Raw genomic sequence first — 18417 nt, forward strand, 5'->3', positions numbered from 1 at the left:
GATGTCTCTCTGGAACTTGTAACGTCCTTCTTCTCTATCCAGCCAAGGATGTCCCTCCAGAACTTGCTAATGTCCTTCTTCTCTATCCAGCCAAGGATGTCCCTCCAGAACTTGCTAACGTCCTTCTTCTCTATCTCCCTGCCTTTGTAACCCCGTAGCTCAGCCCTTCCTAGACCCCAGGCTCCCAATTCCCACAACCATCTGGCCAAAAGAACGTCGGCGTGGCTCCTCACACCACCTTAAGAGGCTGAAGTTGGTCAAGGTCACCTCTGTGCCATGAACATTCCTGAATCTGCCTCTTATTTTCTCCTAAAAAATTGGAGGTTTTGGCAGGTCACTCTCTGAGACAGAGGGAGGCGTGAAGCTCCATTCTCTCCAGCTGGAGGTTCAGTGAAACGATGGGCGACGTTTCTCAAACCTTGGCCACTCTTAAGACGGCGTGGGGGGTGGGGACTTCAACTCCCAGAATCCGCCAGCCAGAAGATCCCATGGTTGAAATACTCTTAATCCCAGAGTGAAACCTTTGCCTTGGTTCTGGTGCTAACACACATACAGACATAAACACACAAAGACACACACACACACACACATCCCATCTTCAGTTGTGGTTCTGCAGTTTTCAGTTCTGTAATCTCTTCCTGATCCCCAGTGTGAATTTTCTCCTGTCAGTGTCTGGCCCACCCACCCCTTTGAAAGATCTTCTGTCTGTCTAATAAAGTGTGCAAACTTCCTGTGTTTTGCTGTGGGGAACCAGTTTTAATAAATCTCTCTCTTTGCTTTGAGACTTATCTGGTTTCTGTTGAGTAGGGTGGAATCTAAGGATACGTGTCCGTCATTTTTAAATCCCTATGTGGTTTGGTTCAGATCATATCTGGTTGAAGGAAGGGAACCACTATCTCTTTCTTCTTTCCTCCCTTTCCTTCCTTCCCCCTCCCTCCCTCCCTCCCTCCTTCCTTCCTCCCCTCCCTTCCATCCCTTCTTTCCTTCCTTCCACTCTTCCCTTCCATCCCTTTCCTTTCCCCCTCTCTCCCTCCTTCTTCTCCCCTTCTATCAGTTTCCTTCCTTTCCCCCTCCCTCCCTCCCTTTCCTTCTTTCCTTCTTCCCCTGGCTTCCCTTTCATCTCTTTCCTTCCTCCACTCCCCTTTCTTCTGTCCCTTTCCTTCCTTCCTTCCTTCCTTCCTTCCTTCCTTCCTTCCTTCCTTCCTTCCTTCCTTCCTTCCTTCCTTCCTTCCTTCCTTCCTTCCTTCCTTCCGGAAGGATTATGGGTATGGTGCTGCAACGGATATATACAGTATATGTATTCAGCCATGTGGATCCTGACAATCTGCTTTTGAAGTAGATATTTTTTTAGATCAGCACCTTCCCAGAAGGCTCTGGATTTGCCGCAGATGGGAGTTATAGTCTGATGTAACCCACAAATTTCCCATCCTGAAATAGTTTAGTTTAGTTTAGTTTATTTGTCTTGTATGCCGCCCACTCCCGAAGGACTCCGGGCGGCTCACAATAGACAAGGGAAGGGGGGATAAATAGACAAAGACAACACTTTAAAAACGCAACATTCACAATTTCAGTGGGGCTGGATGTTTCACAAGTGCTGCAGTATCTCTCAACTTTCAATAATTATAAGCTGAGTGGACTTCAACTCCCAGAATTCCCCTGCCTGCCTGCCTGCTCGGGATGGGGAATTCTGGGACTTGAAGTCCACCCATCTTAATTACTGAGATAGTGAAACACTGCTCATTCATTCTCAAGGCTCCTTTGCATAAACTAATGTTTGCTTCAATGGCTATTTTAAATACTGAATTGAATTACTACTAACTAAGCATTTTAAAAATATATTCATCAACAGAGGAGTATTATTGGCTGGCTGTCTTATTTTGGAAAAAGAAAAATATTATTAAAAACAATATTTTGCAAATTTAAGATTGATGGATTTGAACTCCCAGAATTCCCCAGCCAGCTGGGAAATGAAATTACGACCTTAAATATACTCCTCCCCTTTAATAGCCACACATTCTTTGGGCGGCTTCCCCTTTAAATCCCCCTCTCTTTATTGACAGCCGACAGTATTTTTTTCCGGGTCAGGCTTCCTCTTGACTCCGCCCCCTTTTCCTTTTCTCCTCCCCCCCCCCTCCTCGGCCTGTTATGACGGCTTCTCCTTTAAGCAGCCCCCTCGACGCAATGCAGGGGAGGCTGAACCAATGGGGGCACGCTCAGCGGGCCACGTGAGGGGAGAGAGAAGGGAGGCGGAGCTATAAGGACAAGAGCCCGGATGCTAGAAGGCGGGGGCGGGGCGTCGCCCATGCAGCCAGGCTTGCTCGCCGGAACTCGTTGGCGGAGCGATTCGCTTGGCGCGGCGAGGCGGCCGAGCAACGGTCGCCGCCTGCCGTTGGTGGGGGGGGAGGAGCGCCAGGACGCATGCGCGAGAGAGGCGGCAGCGGCTCCTCGACCCGCGGCGGAGGGAGACGGCCGGGAATCCCAAAGCTGAGAGGACGCGGCGCTGCTCCCTCGCCCGGTCACCATGGTGAGGGGAAGGGGCAATTTTGAGGCGGGGGGAGGACGGGACAAGCGTGAATAAACCCTCCCGGGCCGCGCGTGATACCCAAAAGGGGCGGGGCAGGAAAGGGGAGGGGCCAGACTTGGAGGGGGGCTCCTGAAGACCCTCTAGCCCACCCTCTTTAAACCACCCTTCAACAAGAGGGGGGTCCCCCGAGACAATAGAGGGGCGTTGACCGGGGCGGAGCAGGACCCCCTCCTCTGAATTGGGGGGGGGGCTAGTAGTCTCAGGGAGGGGGGAATTTGAGCAGAGGTCAGCACCAGAGGAGGGGAGGGGCGGAGCTATATGAGGCCCCGCCCCCTTGGATATTGGGGTCGCGGGGGGGCTAAGGAGGGAGGGAGGATTTAGAAATGTCAATCATTGTTCGTTTGGAAAACAAAATATGTGTCAAATATGGATATAATATGGAAAAATTGTAAATTTTGTCTAAGTAGAAATTTAGTTCAAATTTTCTTTACTTTTTCATTTGGTCCTATTACTCTTAATTACTATTTTAATAAAGCACTGTTGTACAGTAGTGGCCAAAATTGTGGAAACCTTTTGGGGGAAAAATGGGCAGGTTTATTTTTCAACGTTTGATGGCGAATAACACCGCTTTTTTTTTTAGTAGTCCCATAAAAATTACACATCAATGGCCGGAATGACAAATGGCACTGCAGAAAGTGACTTAACGACTGTGTTTCATTTTAACGACAACATCCCAGGGGGTCACGGGATCAAAATTCACACGCTTGGCCACTGGCTCACAGATACGACCTTTTTCTGTCTTTTGGAACCCATCGCCAAGCATCCGAATGTACATCCCGTAGCCGTGGGGGATGGTGTTGCTTTTTTTGGCAGTGCCCTTGTAACTTTGAACGCTTTTTCCCCGCCGAGTGTTGTAAGTCGAGGACTCGCCTGCATACAATGAGAAGGAAGCTGGCCCGATTTCGAAAGGGAGCCTTGACTTTTTATTTTCTTGTTAACTTTCTCAGGCTGACCAACTGACCGAGGAGCAGATCGCAGGTAAGAATTGGAGGGTCCCTGGAAGAGTTGCAGAATTGATTCGGGTAGCTGGGAAACAGACATCCACCCCTGAAAACTCAACTGCCGTTTAGACAAAGAGGCTGCATTCTCACAAATCAGCTACTCTCCCTCTGAAAAACGAGATGGCGTGTGGTCTTCTTTCTCTTAATTTTTTGAAATGATTTCTTTTGTTTATCATTCATAATACAAAATACAAAAGTGCCAAACAAAACATTGGGAAAGACGGGGGAGGGAAAAGTGTAGGAAAAAGGAAGAAAAGGCATTGACTTCCGACTTCCTTTGGTGCAGTCGAATAAGATAACCTCAAAACCTAAGACTTTTTACTTAATAGTGTATACTAACTATTTCTATAACAACAAATCTATCTCATCGGCAAAACCCCAAATCATTCATTCCCACCCACTCACCTTATCATCTACCTTCTATCCATCCATCCATACATCTATCACCTATCTGTTATCTATGATCTATCTCATCTATCTTCTATCATGCATGCATCCATCCCTATCTATATAATCTATCATCCATCCATCCATCTAGCTATCTAATCATCCATCCATCCATCTAGCTATGTATCTAATCTTCCATCCATTCATCCATCCATCTATCATCTGTTATATATGATCTCTCATCTATCTTCTATCATGCATGCATCCATCCATCCATCCATCCCTATTTATCTAATCTATCATCCATACATACATACATACATCTAGCTGTCTAATCATCCACCCACCCACCCATCCATCCATCTATCTGTCTATCTATCTATCTATCTATCTATCTATCTATCTATCTATCTATCTATCTATCTATCTATCTAATCTTCTATACATCCATCCATCTATCTAATCTATCTTCCATCCATCTATCTATCTATCATCTATCTGTTATCTATGATCTATCTCATCTATCTTCTAGCATCCATCCATCCATCCCTATCTAATCTATCCATCCATCCATCCATCCATCCATCCATCCATCCATCTAGCTGTATAATCTTCCATCCATCCATCCATCCATCCATCTAATCTATCTTCCATCCATTTAGCTATCATCTATCTGTTATCTATGATCTATCTCATCTATCTACTAGCATCCATCCATCCATCCCTATCTATCTAATCTATCATCCATCCATCTAGCTGTTTAATCATCCATCCATCTAGCTATCTATCTAATCTTCCATTCATCCATCCATCTATCTATCATCTGTTATCTATGCTCTATCTCATCTATCTTCTAGCATCCATCCATCCCTATCTATCTAATCTATCATCCATATATCCATCCATCTACCTGGCTAATCATCCATCCATCCATCTAGCTATCTATCTATCTAATCTTCCATCCATTCATCCATCCATCTATCTAATCTATCTTCCATCTATCTATCATCTATCTGTTATCTATGATCTATCTCATCTATTGTCTATCATGCATGCATGCATCCATCCCTATCTAGCTAATCTATCATCCATCCATCTAGCTGTCTAATCCATCCATCCATCCATCCATCCATCCATCTATCTAGCTATCTAATCTATATTCCATCCATCTATCTATTATGATCTATCTGCTACCTATGATCTGTCTATCTTCTATCATCCATCCATCCATCCATCTATTCTATCATCTTTCTGCTATCTATGATCTATCTGTCTATCTTCTATCATCCATCCATCCATCTATGTCTGCCTGCCTGTCTGCCTGCCTGTCTATCATTTGCTTTGTTAAAAGTTTGGATCGAGAGGGCGAATGTGGCTCTGACCTCGCCCTCTCTCCTGTTCCTTTCAGAGTTCAAGGAAGCCTTCTCCCTCTTCGACAAAGACGGCGATGGCACCATCACCACCAAGGAGCTGGGCACCGTGATGCGCTCCCTGGGTCAGAACCCCACCGAGGCAGAGTTGCAAGACATGATCAACGAAGTGGATGCGGATGGTGAGCAGGGCCCTGACCGGATGGTGGTTGGGAGGCTGTTTGGGGAGAATAGCAGAATCATTTAGAATTGGAAGGGACTTGGAGGTCCTCTAGACCAACCCCAGGCTCAATCAGAAGACCCTATATTACTTCAGACAAATGGCTGCCCAATCTCTTCTTGAAAACCTCCAGTGTTGGCTCAAACTCGGGAGGCAAAACGTTCCATTGGTTAATTGTTCTCACTGTCAGGAAATTTCTCCTTCTAGGTTGCTTCTCTCCTTGATTAGTTTCCATCCATTGTTTCTTGTCCTACCTTCCGGTCCTTTGGAAGTAGGTTGACCCCGCTCTGCTTTGTGGCAGCCCCTGAGATATTGGAAGACTGCTATCATGTCTCCCCTGGTCCTTCTTTTCATTAAACTAGACATCCCCAGTTCCTGCAACCGTTCTTCCTATGTTTTAGCCTCCAGTCCCCTAATCCTCTTTGTTGCTCTTCTCTGCACTCTTTTGAGAGTCTCCACATCTTTTTTACATCATGGTGACCAAAACTGGATGCAAATATTCCAAGTGTGGCCTTACCAAGGCATTATAAAGTGATATCAACCCTTGACGTGATCTTGATTCTCTCCGTCTGTTGATGCAGCCTAGAACTGTGCTGGCTTTTTTGGCAGTTGTACTACGCCACTGGCTGATATTGAAGTGATTGTCCACTAGGACTAGAGAGATAAGGGGCTAAAATAGGCCTTGATTTTTCCAGAGTTTCAGCTTAGAGAGGTGGGGGGGAGTGGAGAATCTAAATTTCTTTGGTGGGGAATCTAGCCTTTTGTGATTGGGTAGCAAAGAGCTATCTTTATTTCATTTTTTTTTAGTCAGTTGATCTGACTGATCCTTTTCCCAGGCAACGGCACAATCGATTTCCCAGAATTCCTCACCATGATGGCCCGGAAAATGAAAGATACCGACAGTGAAGAAGAGATCCGCGAGGCCTTCCGAGTTTTTGACAAGGTGAGTTTGCTTAATTTGGGAGGGCTTTGGGTAGTCCTCGTGTTACGACCTCGGTTGAGCCCCAAATTTTGCTGGAAGCATTTGTTAAGCGAGTTTTGCCCATTTTACGACTTTTCTTGCCACCGTTGTTAAGTGAAGCGCTGCATTCGTTAAGTTGGTCACCCGGTTGTGAAGTGAATCTGCCTCTCCCATAACTACAGCGCAGGAGGTCAGATTCTGCACAGGAGCACTGGGGATTCGTCACAAACATGTATCTTCTCCACCATAGTGATGTTATACAACTGTGGCAAGGCCTTTGCGCTGCTTAGTCACTTCCCTCTGAGCGTTGAACCTACAACTGGCCACACAGTTTAGGAATTGCAACTATCGTAGTCAGACCATGTATAATTGACACTGGATTTTATTATAGATTTTAGTTACCGTATTTCTCGGAGTATAAGACGCCCCTTTTTCCCTCAAAAAAGAGGCTGAAAATCTGGGGGTGTCTTATACATCGAATACAGCATTTTTTGACTCCCAAAGCCCTGCCCTTCACCAAAATGGCCATGCAGAGCCTGTAGGAGGCTTTCAGAGAGCTCCTGGGGGCTGGGGAGGGCAGAAATGAGCAAAAAATGGGCCGTTTCTCCTCACCCCCCCCCAAACAGCACTCTATAAGCCTCCATAATTGCTATGCATGCAATTTTTTTGATGAAAAATGGGCCCGTTTTTGCAAAAAACAGGCTGTTTTTTGCTTCCCCCCCCCAGCACTCTGCAAGGCCCCCCCCCCAGGTATTTATGCCTTTTTGGAGGGGGAAACGGGGCCATTTTTGTGAAAAACGGGCCGTTTTGGGGAGGTTTACAGAGTGCAAAACCTTTTTTTTTTCCCTTTTGGAAAGTTCTTTAACTGATTGATGAGAATTAGATTGATCAAGTGCTGTGCCAGCAGAAACAAAGTCTTAGGTGCTGCAGATTGTCAGCGATTTCCTTCTCCAGCACATGGATAAATACACCTGGAAACATCTACCTACCTACTCTCTCCCTACCTATCTACTGTATTTCTCTCTCTCTCTCTCCCTCTCCCTACCTACCTAACTACTCTCTCTCTCTCTCTCCCCCTACCTACCTACTGTATTTCTCTCTCTTTCTCTCCCTCTCCATCCCTCTACCAACCTACCTAATTTTTTTAAAAAAATTGCCTCTTCAAAACCTTGGTGCGTTTTATGCTCCCAAAAATACGATATTATTTTATACTAGAAGTTTTCAGTGTGTATATATATATATATTCTGAGTGCTTTTATTTGTTCGAGTTGCTGGTCTATGACTTTAATCATAAATGGTGGTTGTTGGTCCTAAGTCATTAATTCAGTGCCTCTATAACTTTGAAGGGACGCTAAATGAGCCGTTGTAAGTTGAGGCTGATCTGTCCCTCCTTCCTTTTCTCTCCAGGATGGCAACGGGTACATCAGCGCCGCCGAGCTGCGCCACGTGATGACCAACCTGGGCGAGAAGCTGACGGACGAGGAGGTGGATGAAATGATCCGAGAAGCCGACATAGATGGGGATGGGCAAGTCAATTACGAAGGTAAGGGGGCTAAAGACCCTCGGGGGGGTGGGGTCTAAAGTGAGCACACGCCCTCTCGTGCAGGTGGCATTTATGCCAGGCAAATGTTTTAGTATATTCCCCCCCCCCCCCCCTTACTGGGCAAGCGGAGCTCTTGAGAACACTGAAGGCTAGAAACGGGGGGAGGAAAGGTGGGTTCAGATCCACCTTTTACAAACCACCTCAAAGGACTTTGGTTTGTGAGTGCACCCCGTTTCCCCTGAAAATAAGACCTCCCCGGATAATAAGCCCAATTGGGCTTTGGAGCGCATGCACTAAAATAAGCCCTCCCCGAAAATATTGCAACACAGCAGCAGCCACGGGGTGACCACGCTCGCCACCTCCTGCACCTCAAAAATAATAAGGCCTCCCCGAAAATAACTCCAAGCGCTTATTTCGGGGGCCAAAAGAAAATAAGACCCTGTCTTATTTTCAGGGAAACACTGTAGTTTTGTTTCCATTTTGGTGCATCAGCCTTGGCCACTTTGAAAGCGGCTGGCTGGGGAATTCTGGGAGTTGAAGTCCCATCTTCTTCAAAGTGGCCAAGGTTTCAGAGACATTGACCTACAGGTAGATAACAGATTAACAAGAGTTGGAAGGGACCTTGTAGGTCATCTAGTCCCGCCCAGCAGACCCTACACAGTAGTTTCAGGGCCAATTTTTAACCTTGATCTGCATCTTTTGCTAATGAGGACGCCCTGTCTGTCAAAGTGGCCAGGGAATTGTGGGAGTTGAAGTCCACCCTTCAAAGAGGGTTGAGAGACACAGATCTAACTAACAGTGTACAGTAGTGGCCAAGATTGTGGAAACCTTTTGGGAAAAGTGTATTTTTGAAGTTTGATGGCTAATAACACCACCTTTTTTGGAGTGGAATCATAAAGTCATATATCAACGGAAAGATAATTTAATCAAGAATGTAACGCAACAAAGTTTGTTCCGTTATCGGTATTCTGTGAAAGGTTGTAGCCAAATATAGCCAGCAATAAAACCCAGTTAATAGAAGCAATCATTCAATCTTGGTTTCAAAACATGATAACAGCTAGAGAAGTAAATGACTTGGTTCACTCCATGGGAAGACGTTGTAAGGGCAAAATTCATTCTAAAGGTTATCCAACTAAGTATTAACTGACATGGTGATAATTTTTGTATATCTCATTTTTTCTATCGTGATAATTTTTGTATAGCTCCTTTTTTCTACATGTTTCACTTGTCTTCTTCATAACCGCTATTCTAATAGCAAATCCTTCATAAAAGTTATTGCATTACGTTCTTGATTAAATTATCTTTCCATTGATATGTAATTTTATGGGACTACTTAAAAAAAAGTGGCGTTATTCGCCATCAAACCTGAAAAATACTGTATACCTTTCCCAAAAGGTTTCCACAATTTTGGCTACTACTGTTATGTTCTTGGAACAATTTGCTTGTCTGAACAGATTCATTAACGGGTGGGAGGCATTGTCCTTTCGGTAGCCCCTTCCTCAGCAGGCCCTGACGCCCTTCTCCGTCCTCTCTCCTTGCTCCGTAGAGTTTGTACAGATGATGACCGCCAAATAAGACAAGCCGCTGCCTCTTCCCCCCCCCCCCTCCCCTCGGCCGCCTCCCTCACCCGTTCAGGATGGAAGGATGGCCTGCTTCCTGGCTGGGACCTTCTCCAGCCCCACCTGTCTTTTGTCTGTGTACCACTCATGCCCCCTTGGCGCTTTTAGCAGTTTGTGGCTGTACCCTGCTCTGCCTCCCTTTGCCCGCCCTCCTCGTGCCCTGGGGTGGGCGTGGTGGCGGCCAGAGGGCACGGTGCCTCGAAGCCCTTGTGGAAAGCGATGGGGCCGGAATACGGGACGCCTTTGGACAAGAGGTGGGTAGGAAGGTGAGGCCTCTCCCCCTGGTTCAACCCCTGCCTTGCAACCCAAAATCTCTCTACCACCCCCCCGCACATTCATGGACTGTTGTCGTATGCGATTGCATACTTCCGCCATCGATCCTTTGTCTTCCTAGGACGATCTGCATTATCTTGGATATATTGTAATTGTTAAACCTAATCAATACCATCCTCTCCATCCCACCCCACCCCTCTCCAGACCCTCTCCATAGCTTCAGGGAATGCTTCTCTTCCATTCCAGTTGATGTAAAGTTTTCTTTTTATTATTATTTTTCCTTTGATTTTATTTTCTTCTTCTTCTTCTTTGAAATAAACTTTGTGTTTCAAACTGGCGGAGCCAATCGGCTGATGTAAAAAAAAAACAAAAAACCCGTGACCTGAAGCCGTGCTGCTTTTTGGAGGCGTTTGGGGTACTTGTATTTTATTTTTTTTGCAGTCGCTGAGAAATCAGCGTTAATTTCCCACTTCAAAGATTCCATTTCCACCCCACCAGATTGCAGCAGATTCCCCGAAAGCGCCATTCTTGGCTTTCCCCTGGGATCTGCCAGCTCCCAGATCAGGAAAACCTGCATTTATTTATTTTTCAAGCCAGCGTTTTCTTTCTTTGGCAGCGATGGGAATGGCAGGCCCACTGAAGAAGGTCACTTAAAAAAGGAAAGATTTTAATTTCTCTAAATTGCAGAGTCGAGAATGAAAAACCAGCTCTGGCCATTTATTTGGGAAGATTGACGGGGGGGGGGCGGGAAGAGAAACTTATTGATATAACTAGTGAAGCTTTGAGATTCCCATCAAAATAAAATTCAAAGTGAAGAGGTAAATTTGTGGATTTCAGCATTGGGAAGTCTAGTGTATTTCAAATTTCCAGAGAATGTACTAAGCAAGAGATTGTATGGCCAGTGCCATGAAAAAAATGACCTTGTGATATTTCAAGTTTATATGGATATATTTGTCCTGTGTGTATACAAATACAAACACAAACAAACACACACAAACACACACACATCCCAATAGAAGAGAATATTTGTAGCGTGGGGTCTTTAGTGCTCTCTAAGCTTGGTGGTTTTCCTTGCAGGCGTTTCATGACCCAACTAGGTAACATCATCAGTGCTAGAAGGAGGAGGAGAATTGTGGGGTCCTTGGTGCTCTCTGAGCTGGGTGATTTTCTTCCAGACGTTTCATGACCCAACTAGGTAATATGATCCTTCTGCTAGGGTGGGGTGGGGCTAGCTCATTTTAGTGGCTCAGTTCAACCCTCCGCTCCATATTTTCTATTGGTACCACAGATGAGCGCCAAAGGCTTCAAAAAGCACACAATTGGGGGAAATGTGCATTCAGGCACACTAACAAGGAATGGCTGCACAAACACCTGTAAAATGAGAGCAATCCCCCTCCTCCTAGTCCTGGTAACGTTACCTAGTTGGGTAATAAAATGTCTGCCAAAAAAACAACAACACCCGAACCAACCTCAGAGAGCACCACGTAAACCACAGAACCAAATATTTCCAAATTTGTTCCATCCTGCCAAACCCGGCAATGCTTGTTGATCTTGTTCTGACCGGGGCTTCCCAAGAGCCTGAAGGAAACTCCTTGTTGTCCCGACCCCAAAAAACCCTTTTATTAATTTAATTCTGCTCCTTCACCTCCAGCAAAGTCTTTCCAGGGAGGATTTACGGTCACAGACCTTATCTGGCTTGGAGAGCTGCCAGGCCGATCTCTGCAAAAGTTGGCCAGGAGTCTTGGAGAGTCACAAACCAATTAAATGAACTAATGGTCTCCTGCAAACTCCACTCCCCTGTCGCTCCTCTTTTATTTCCCCTGGGAGGGGCCATTCATCGTCCACCTGTGGCCTTCCTCCCAAGTCGACCCCTGTTCTTTAGCTCTTCCCTTTGTCTGGCAACTGCGCATGAGCACACTGGGAACAGGCTCCAGCTGTTCTTCTGCCTCACTGATGTCTGACTCTGAAGGCAGCTGAGAACTGTCAGACGGCCCCGGCCCCCTCTCTGCCTCCAACACAGAGCCCTCCTCAGAGCCTTCCCCAGACTCCAGGACTGGCCCAGGTTCCTCCCCAACCCTCCTCACTGTCTGAATGTTGCTGCCGGCCCACAACGGATCTTTGGAATTAAATCTTGCCCGAAAGAATCCGAGAAAGAGCGATTTGGCTTCAGAGGCGATTTTTATTTTCAAATAAAAAATACACATGGTTTGGTTGCATGGGCCTGGACACCGCACCCCCACCGCACCCCCAAATGGGTGGCCCCCGGCCTCTTGTGCTACTGAAAAGGATGTTCAAAGGATGCCCTCCACTCCCTCACTCGTCTCCTCCTTGGCACAGAGCGGAGGGCGTTATGGCAGTTGAGACACACACACACATGTACAGGCACACGCACACGGATGTCCCTCGCCCTACGGAAAGGAGGAGCATCTTAGCTCCCCGCGGGAAACAGCTCCCAAGTGCAAAAAAACGGAAGGAGGGGGGAAGCAGCTGGCCAGATCGTTGATTTGGGTACCACAGCTAGTCCTCGGCTTACGGCCACGATTGAGGTTGGTTAGAGAGAGAGACGAGCGAGTTTGGCCCCGTTTTTACGTCTTTCCTTGCCACCGTCCTTAAGTGAATCAGGCTTCTTGTTCGACTTGTCTTGTTGCAAAACGGGGAATTGTGTGACCTTGGGACACCGCAACGGTAGTAAGTATGAACCAGTTGCCAAAGCGTCCAGAATTGTGATCACGGAGAGGGGCCGCCGTCGTCGTTAAGTGAGGTTACTTTTTTTCTAACTTCGGATGGTCACTAAGCCAACTACCCGCCTTTTAAACCGGGTTAAAAATGGGGTGAAATTAAGCACAGGCTGCTTTCCCCAGGAGAAAGAGATTTTTTTATCCTTTTAAAAAATATAGATATATAAGCGTTCAGAAAATGCCTTGTTATAGTTGCCCGCGTTTCCTCCCAACCTCTCGAGCGAGACACCCCGCCCGGTTCACACGATGCTTGGTTCAAGATGGCTTAAGGGGGAGCCAGGTTCAAGACTTCCTCTCTTAAATCCCATCTCCCCGGATGTTGAAGCCAAGCGTGGAATTTATTTATTTTTTTGTGCAGGGAGAAAAATGAATGGCGCCCTTCCACTCCCTGCCCAATACTGTGATTTTAAAGCCTCCGCTCGCTTCCTCCTCTTCCTCCCTAGACCATGAAAAACAGATTTATTAGGAACTTTCCCAATTCCATCTTTGGAAGGAAGATTCCCGCCACGTCCCATTGCAGGCGTGGGAAAGTTCGAGAGCAGTAGGTTCTCGAACTCGTGGTCCACCGATCCCTGGACTTGGAAAAAAATATTCTGATTTAAATCTTTGAAGTCTTGGAGGCTAAAGATATTAAAGGGAATCCGTAGGAGGAAAAATATTTAGAACCACTGGCCTAGAACGTTTCACCCCTCGCTAGCTTTAAGATTGGGTAGGACTTCAACTCCCAGAATTCCCCAGCCAAGTAACAACAATCCTGTCTGGGGGAATTCTGGGAATTGAAGTCCACCCGCCTTAAAAGCAGCCAAGGGTGAGAAACACGGATCTGTAGTGACCCAGATTTTGGCAGAAAATCAAATTTTCCCAGGCTGTAAATTTTCTCTCGCTCTAAAATGCCCTATCTATCGTTCTCCTACGACGGTATAAAAATTATCCGTTTTTAAACGGTGGCAGATGGGGGTTCTTTTAAAGGAACTCCAAATGTTTCAAGTAGCAATAATCTTCCCATTTAATGTCGATCAAACCGGCAATCTGGTGGGGTCTGGGAAGAATACTGAGCCCGTTCTAATTTTTCCCATGCTGGGCATTGCTTAAACTTTCTCTGTTGACTCCGTTGTTCCCCAAATCGGAATACATTGCTAATTGCACTTCCCTTATCCATTAAGGTATCTAGACATATATTTTTTTATTCTGACCCCTCTCTCTTTCAATCTTTCTTACCATCTCTCTCTCTCTCACAATCTCTCTCTCACAATCTTTCTCTTTCTCTCAATGTCTCTCAATCTTTCAATTTACCTTTCTCTCGATCTTTCTCTCATCATCTTTCAGTCTTGCTCTCACAATCTTTTTCTTTCAATCTCTCTTACCATCTCTCTCTTTCCCACAATCTCGCTCTCACAATCTCTCTCTTTCTCTCACAATCTCTCTCTCTTCTCTCAATGTCTCTCAATCTTTCAATCTACCTTTCTCTCTCTCAATCTCTTTCTCTCATCATCTCTCTTATCTTTCTCTCACAGTTTTTCTCTCGCAATCTTTCTCCCTTTCAATCTCTTACCATTTCTCTCTTTCTCACAATCTCGCTCTCGCAATCTTTCTTTCTCTCAATGTCTCTCAATCTTTCAATCTACCTTTCTCTCAATCTTTCTCATCATCACTCTTATCTTTCAATCTTTCAGTCTCGCTCTCAAAATCTTTCTCTTTCTTTCAATCTCTCTCTCTTACCATCTCTCACTCTCACAATCTTTTTCTCTCACAATCTCTTTCTCTTCTCTCTCTCTCAATCTTTCACTCTACCTTTCTCTCTTTCAATCTTTCATCTTTCTCTTTCAATCTTTCTCTGCAATCTTGATCTCTCAATCTTTCTCACTTTTTCTCTCTCAATCTCTCTCTTTCCATCAATCTCTCTCAGTGTCTTTCTTTCAATCTACCCTTTTCTCTCAAACAATCTCCCTCCCTCTCTCCCTCCCTTTTCTCAGGCCCTTGTCCTAATGCTGTTTTTGTGCATATATATAAATATATATATATATATATAAATAGTCTCGGATTCAAGAATGGGAAAGAGCCCACTCTTTTATTAATACCCCTTAACAATCACCCATTTACAGCTTCGGTTGTTTTGGATAAAAATAGTCCTTAACATGCTATCACCCGTTCTTAAAAAATTAATAATAATAGTCACCTTGTCAAATTCCCCAACCAGAAATCCAGCAATTTACAGCCCCGACTTTCCTGAAAAACTCCATTATTTTCCCTGCTACATAAAATACACAGTCCTCAAAACACTTTTGGCAACGTATCTTTTTAAGTTTCCAAAAAATCTGTGCAATAAATTTTGAGACACTCAAGACATACCACGTTTATAGAGAATAAAAATTCAAGCAGGACTGGTTTATTTTTTCCCCCCTTTTCCTTTTAACCCCGGTTGCTTAAGCAATAGGGAATTTTTTAAAAAAAATGATGACCGTTAATACTGCTGTAGGACGATTGGCGAGGGGCTTAAGGAAAAAGCCCCTCTTGTTTTTAGCACAACTTCAAACACTGTTCATCCACCTCTTAAGAATTCGACGTCTTTCATGCCATTAAATTAACGGAGGATCCAAGTAGAATTCCCTGGGGTTCTTTTTTTAAAAAAGGTGTTTCTTCCTATAAATAAGGATGTAAATAAAAATCTAATCTCTGTAAGCAAACAGAATAATTCTTAATGATGTGGTGCTCTTTTTTCCCCCCTGTTCTATATTTCAACGTCGTTTTTTAAAATCTACTGAACTGGATTTCTGTTCTTTCTCGCGCACGCTCACACACACACACACACACACACGCTGAAAGACGCTGCCTTGCACCAACATTCACTCCCATGCTTGCCTTTTCACTATATATATTTAAACAAGAAAGACAGACAGGAATTACTTTCTTAAAAATATAACTCTCTCCCCCTTTTGCCCCCACCCGCAAAACTGCCTGAGCTTATTGGATTCACCCAGAAAAATAGATCCGACTGGATCCTAAGGCATCTCCTCCCCGTCCCATAAGAATCTCTCAAGATTCAAGAGGAGGTTGACATTAAGTCCCCCTCACTTTCCCCCCCCAAAACAAAAAAACATTTTCCTACAAATTTCCTATTTGGCTTCTTTCTTCCGGACACACAAACAGATCGATGCGTCTTATTCTGTGTTGTTGGGGGAGGTTGTTTCTCTTACGCATATATACATACATACATACACACAGGTAGTCCTCGACTTACGACCACAGTGAGGGCCGGAATTTTCACCGCGAAGCAGTGTTTCCTTTTTTTTTTTTGCCGCGGTCCTTCAGCGATTCGTTGCGGTTGTTAAAACGAATCACGTCATGAAGCGAATCTGAGAGCCAGCTGGGAACGTCGCAAAACATGGGAATTTTGCGTTCCCGAGACGCTGCACCCAGTTGTAAATAGACAAGACGCTCGTTGCCGAGCGCCCGGGATTTTGAACCCGGGACCGTAGAGGTCCTAAAGAAAAAACAGTCATAAGCGTGAGGACTGGTTATACGTGGCTTTTTTTTTCCAGCGGCGCAGTAACTCCGGTCACTAATAGAACAATTGTAAGTCTAGGACGGCCTCCTTATCCTTTAAAAACCCTAGCGTCCTGCTCAGAATGAGTTTTAGAGTTTTACCTGTTTAAAAATTAAAAAATCCTATTTTACTCCTGTGTTTGGTTTTTTTTATACAAAAGATTTGAGGTTCAGGAGTCCCCCCAGCGAGAAGCTGTAGCCCCAGATTTAAGCCTTGTACCAACCATCATGTAACACAGTTGGTTTTGCCTTAGTGTGACACACAAACTAACCCCCTAATCCTAGTTGGAATGGCTTAGTGTAACATCTGAGCCCAAACATACCTTGGCGCGAAGATTTGCCATGAAAAGTTCTATGTCGGACACAGGAGTGTACGGGAATTTAAAAAGAAAGATAAAGTACAGCTAGTCCTCAAGTTACGGCTACAATTGAGACCAATATTTCTGTTGCTAAGAGAGAAGTTCCCATTTGACGACCTTTCTCGCCACATCCTCAAGGGAATGCCTGCCGTTCTTAAGTTACGAACATGGTTGTTAAGCGAATCTGGCTTTTCCCCGCGGGCTGATCAAAAGATCGCAAAATGCGACCCCCGGAACACTACGACCGTCGTAAATATGGACAGTTGCCAAGCATCTGAATCATGATGTGGCCGTGGGGATGCCGCAACTTGAAAAACGGTCGTAAATCCTTTTTCTCCCTGTGTTGTAACTTCAAACGGTCACTGAATGAACTGTTGTAAATCAGGGACTACCTGTAAAGCGGGAGAAAATATTCTCCTTCTCCAGAATGCAGTTTTGGCCTCAGAAGGAGCAAATCCCTTCCTATTAACAGCTTATCAAAAAAAAATTAAATGCTACCCACCCTGAATTAAAAAAAAACAATCCCATCAACTGAAGTCTGTCTTAAAATAATCCCAGGTTTGGATTTGCAATAACGCAGCTCACCACCAGGGGGGGACGGGACATCGAAGAGGACCACTGCCCTCTGCTGGTAGTTTGGAAAATGGCAGCCTGTCTCTGCAACAGCCTTAATTTCATTCCCAATGGAGGGCTGGGGAAACAGGCATGCAGAAAAGCGCCAGACTGGGTAGGAAATAAAATGGTGACGCTCTCCACATTAAAAACAGCTCGGAGTAGCAAAACCTCCCTTGGCTGCGTCCTCGTGGTAATCAACCCCCCCCCCCCCTTGCCCCATTTCTGAATGAAAGTATCACATCATGGCGGGTGGGTGGGCTTGAAATGGGGAAGCGGAAGCCGGGCTCCCCGACGCTCCCCAGACAGCAAACATAGACAATAAATACCCCTTTTCCCATCCAGCGTTTCAGTGCTCGCCCCTTTCCCGCCCCCCCCCCCTCTCCGGCTGCTACGAGGGGGGGTCGTGGCGAATGGTGGGGATCTTGGCTTTGGGGGGACGGGAGGAGGACCCCGAAGAAGAGGAGGAAGAGGAGGAGCTGCTGCTTCGGCGAGCCTCAGCACCGGTGCTGGACATCTTCAGCTTGCGCCGTTTCGCCAGAGGGGCGTTTTCCACACTTTTCAGAAAAAAACCTTCGCGCTTTCCCTTATTGAAGGCCTAGATGACGAGAGAGAGAGAGAGAGAGAAAATGTTGTTTTAATTTTTTTATATGTCAAAAAAAGGATTGCCCTCTGTTTCCTTTAAAAAAATATAGTTGTGTTTATATATTTTCACATTACATACCCTGTTTCCCCCAAAATAAGACTTGAAAATTAGCCCTCGCATGATTTCTCAGGATTCTTGTAATATAAGACCTACCCCCAAATAAGCCCCAGTTAAGATTGTCAATCAGATGGATGCATTCAGTACCGTATTTCCCTAAAAACAAGACCTAAATGGAAAATAACTCCTAATGCATCTTTTGAAGCAAAAATTAATATAGGTAAAGGTTCTTGCATGTATGTGCTAGTCGTTCCCGACTCTAGGGGGCGGTGCCCATCTCTGAAAGCTGAAGAGCCAGCGCTGTCCGAAGACGTCTCCGTGGTCATATGGCCGGCATGACTCCATGCCGAAGGCGCATGGAACGCTGTTCCCACCTATTTTTCTATTCGTATTTTTTACGTGCTTCCGAACTGCTCGGTTGGCAGAAGCTGGGACAAGGAACGGGAGCTCACTCCGCTACCCAGCGCTAGGGATTCGAACCGCCGAACTGCTGACCTTTCTGAT

The 18417-nt window shown here is 45.5% G+C and overlaps 2 protein-coding genes across 2 annotated transcripts in view; one reads left to right on the plus strand and one right to left on the minus strand.

Moving 5' to 3' along the window:
- Window positions 1–2369: 2369 nt before the first annotated feature.
- Window positions 2370–10294, plus strand: LOC106541822 (calmodulin-1). The gene is made up of 6 exons (XM_087705207.1): window positions 2370–2524; window positions 3532–3562; window positions 5381–5524; window positions 6399–6505; window positions 7931–8066; window positions 9613–10294. Exons 1-6 carry the CDS (start codon window positions 2522–2524, stop codon window positions 9639–9641), a joined length of 450 nt encoding a protein of 149 aa, XP_087561333.1. The 5' UTR covers window positions 2370–2521; the 3' UTR covers window positions 9642–10294.
- Window positions 10295–15973: 5679 nt separating this feature from the next.
- Window positions 15974–18417, minus strand: part of RPS6KA4 (ribosomal protein S6 kinase A4) — a 29165-nt gene continuing 26721 nt past the window's right edge. Inside the window, exon 16 of the mRNA XM_087705208.1 lies at window positions 15974–17808. Coding sequence (XP_087561334.1) covers window positions 17602–17808 — 207 coding nt within the window. The 3' untranslated portion in view covers window positions 15974–17601. The remainder of the gene's footprint in view (window positions 17809–18417) is intronic.

The sequence above is a fragment of the Thamnophis sirtalis genome, unplaced genomic scaffold (assembly GCF_051295495.1).
Source record: "Thamnophis sirtalis isolate CommonGarterSnake01/CBP01778 unplaced genomic scaffold, rThaSir2_p1.2 scaffold_2, whole genome shotgun sequence".
Lineage (NCBI taxonomy): Eukaryota > Metazoa > Chordata > Lepidosauria > Squamata > Natricidae > Thamnophis > Thamnophis sirtalis.

Excerpts from the sequence above, each read along its gene's own strand:
- LOC106541822 (XM_087705207.1), top strand. Across the intron at positions 3,563-5,380 it reads GACCGAGGAGCAGATCGCAG|AGTTCAAGGAAGCCTTCTCC; the intron begins GTAAGAATTGGA and ends TGTTCCTTTCAG. Across the intron at positions 6,506-7,930 it reads CCTTCCGAGTTTTTGACAAG|GATGGCAACGGGTACATCAG; the intron begins GTGAGTTTGCTT and ends TTTTCTCTCCAG.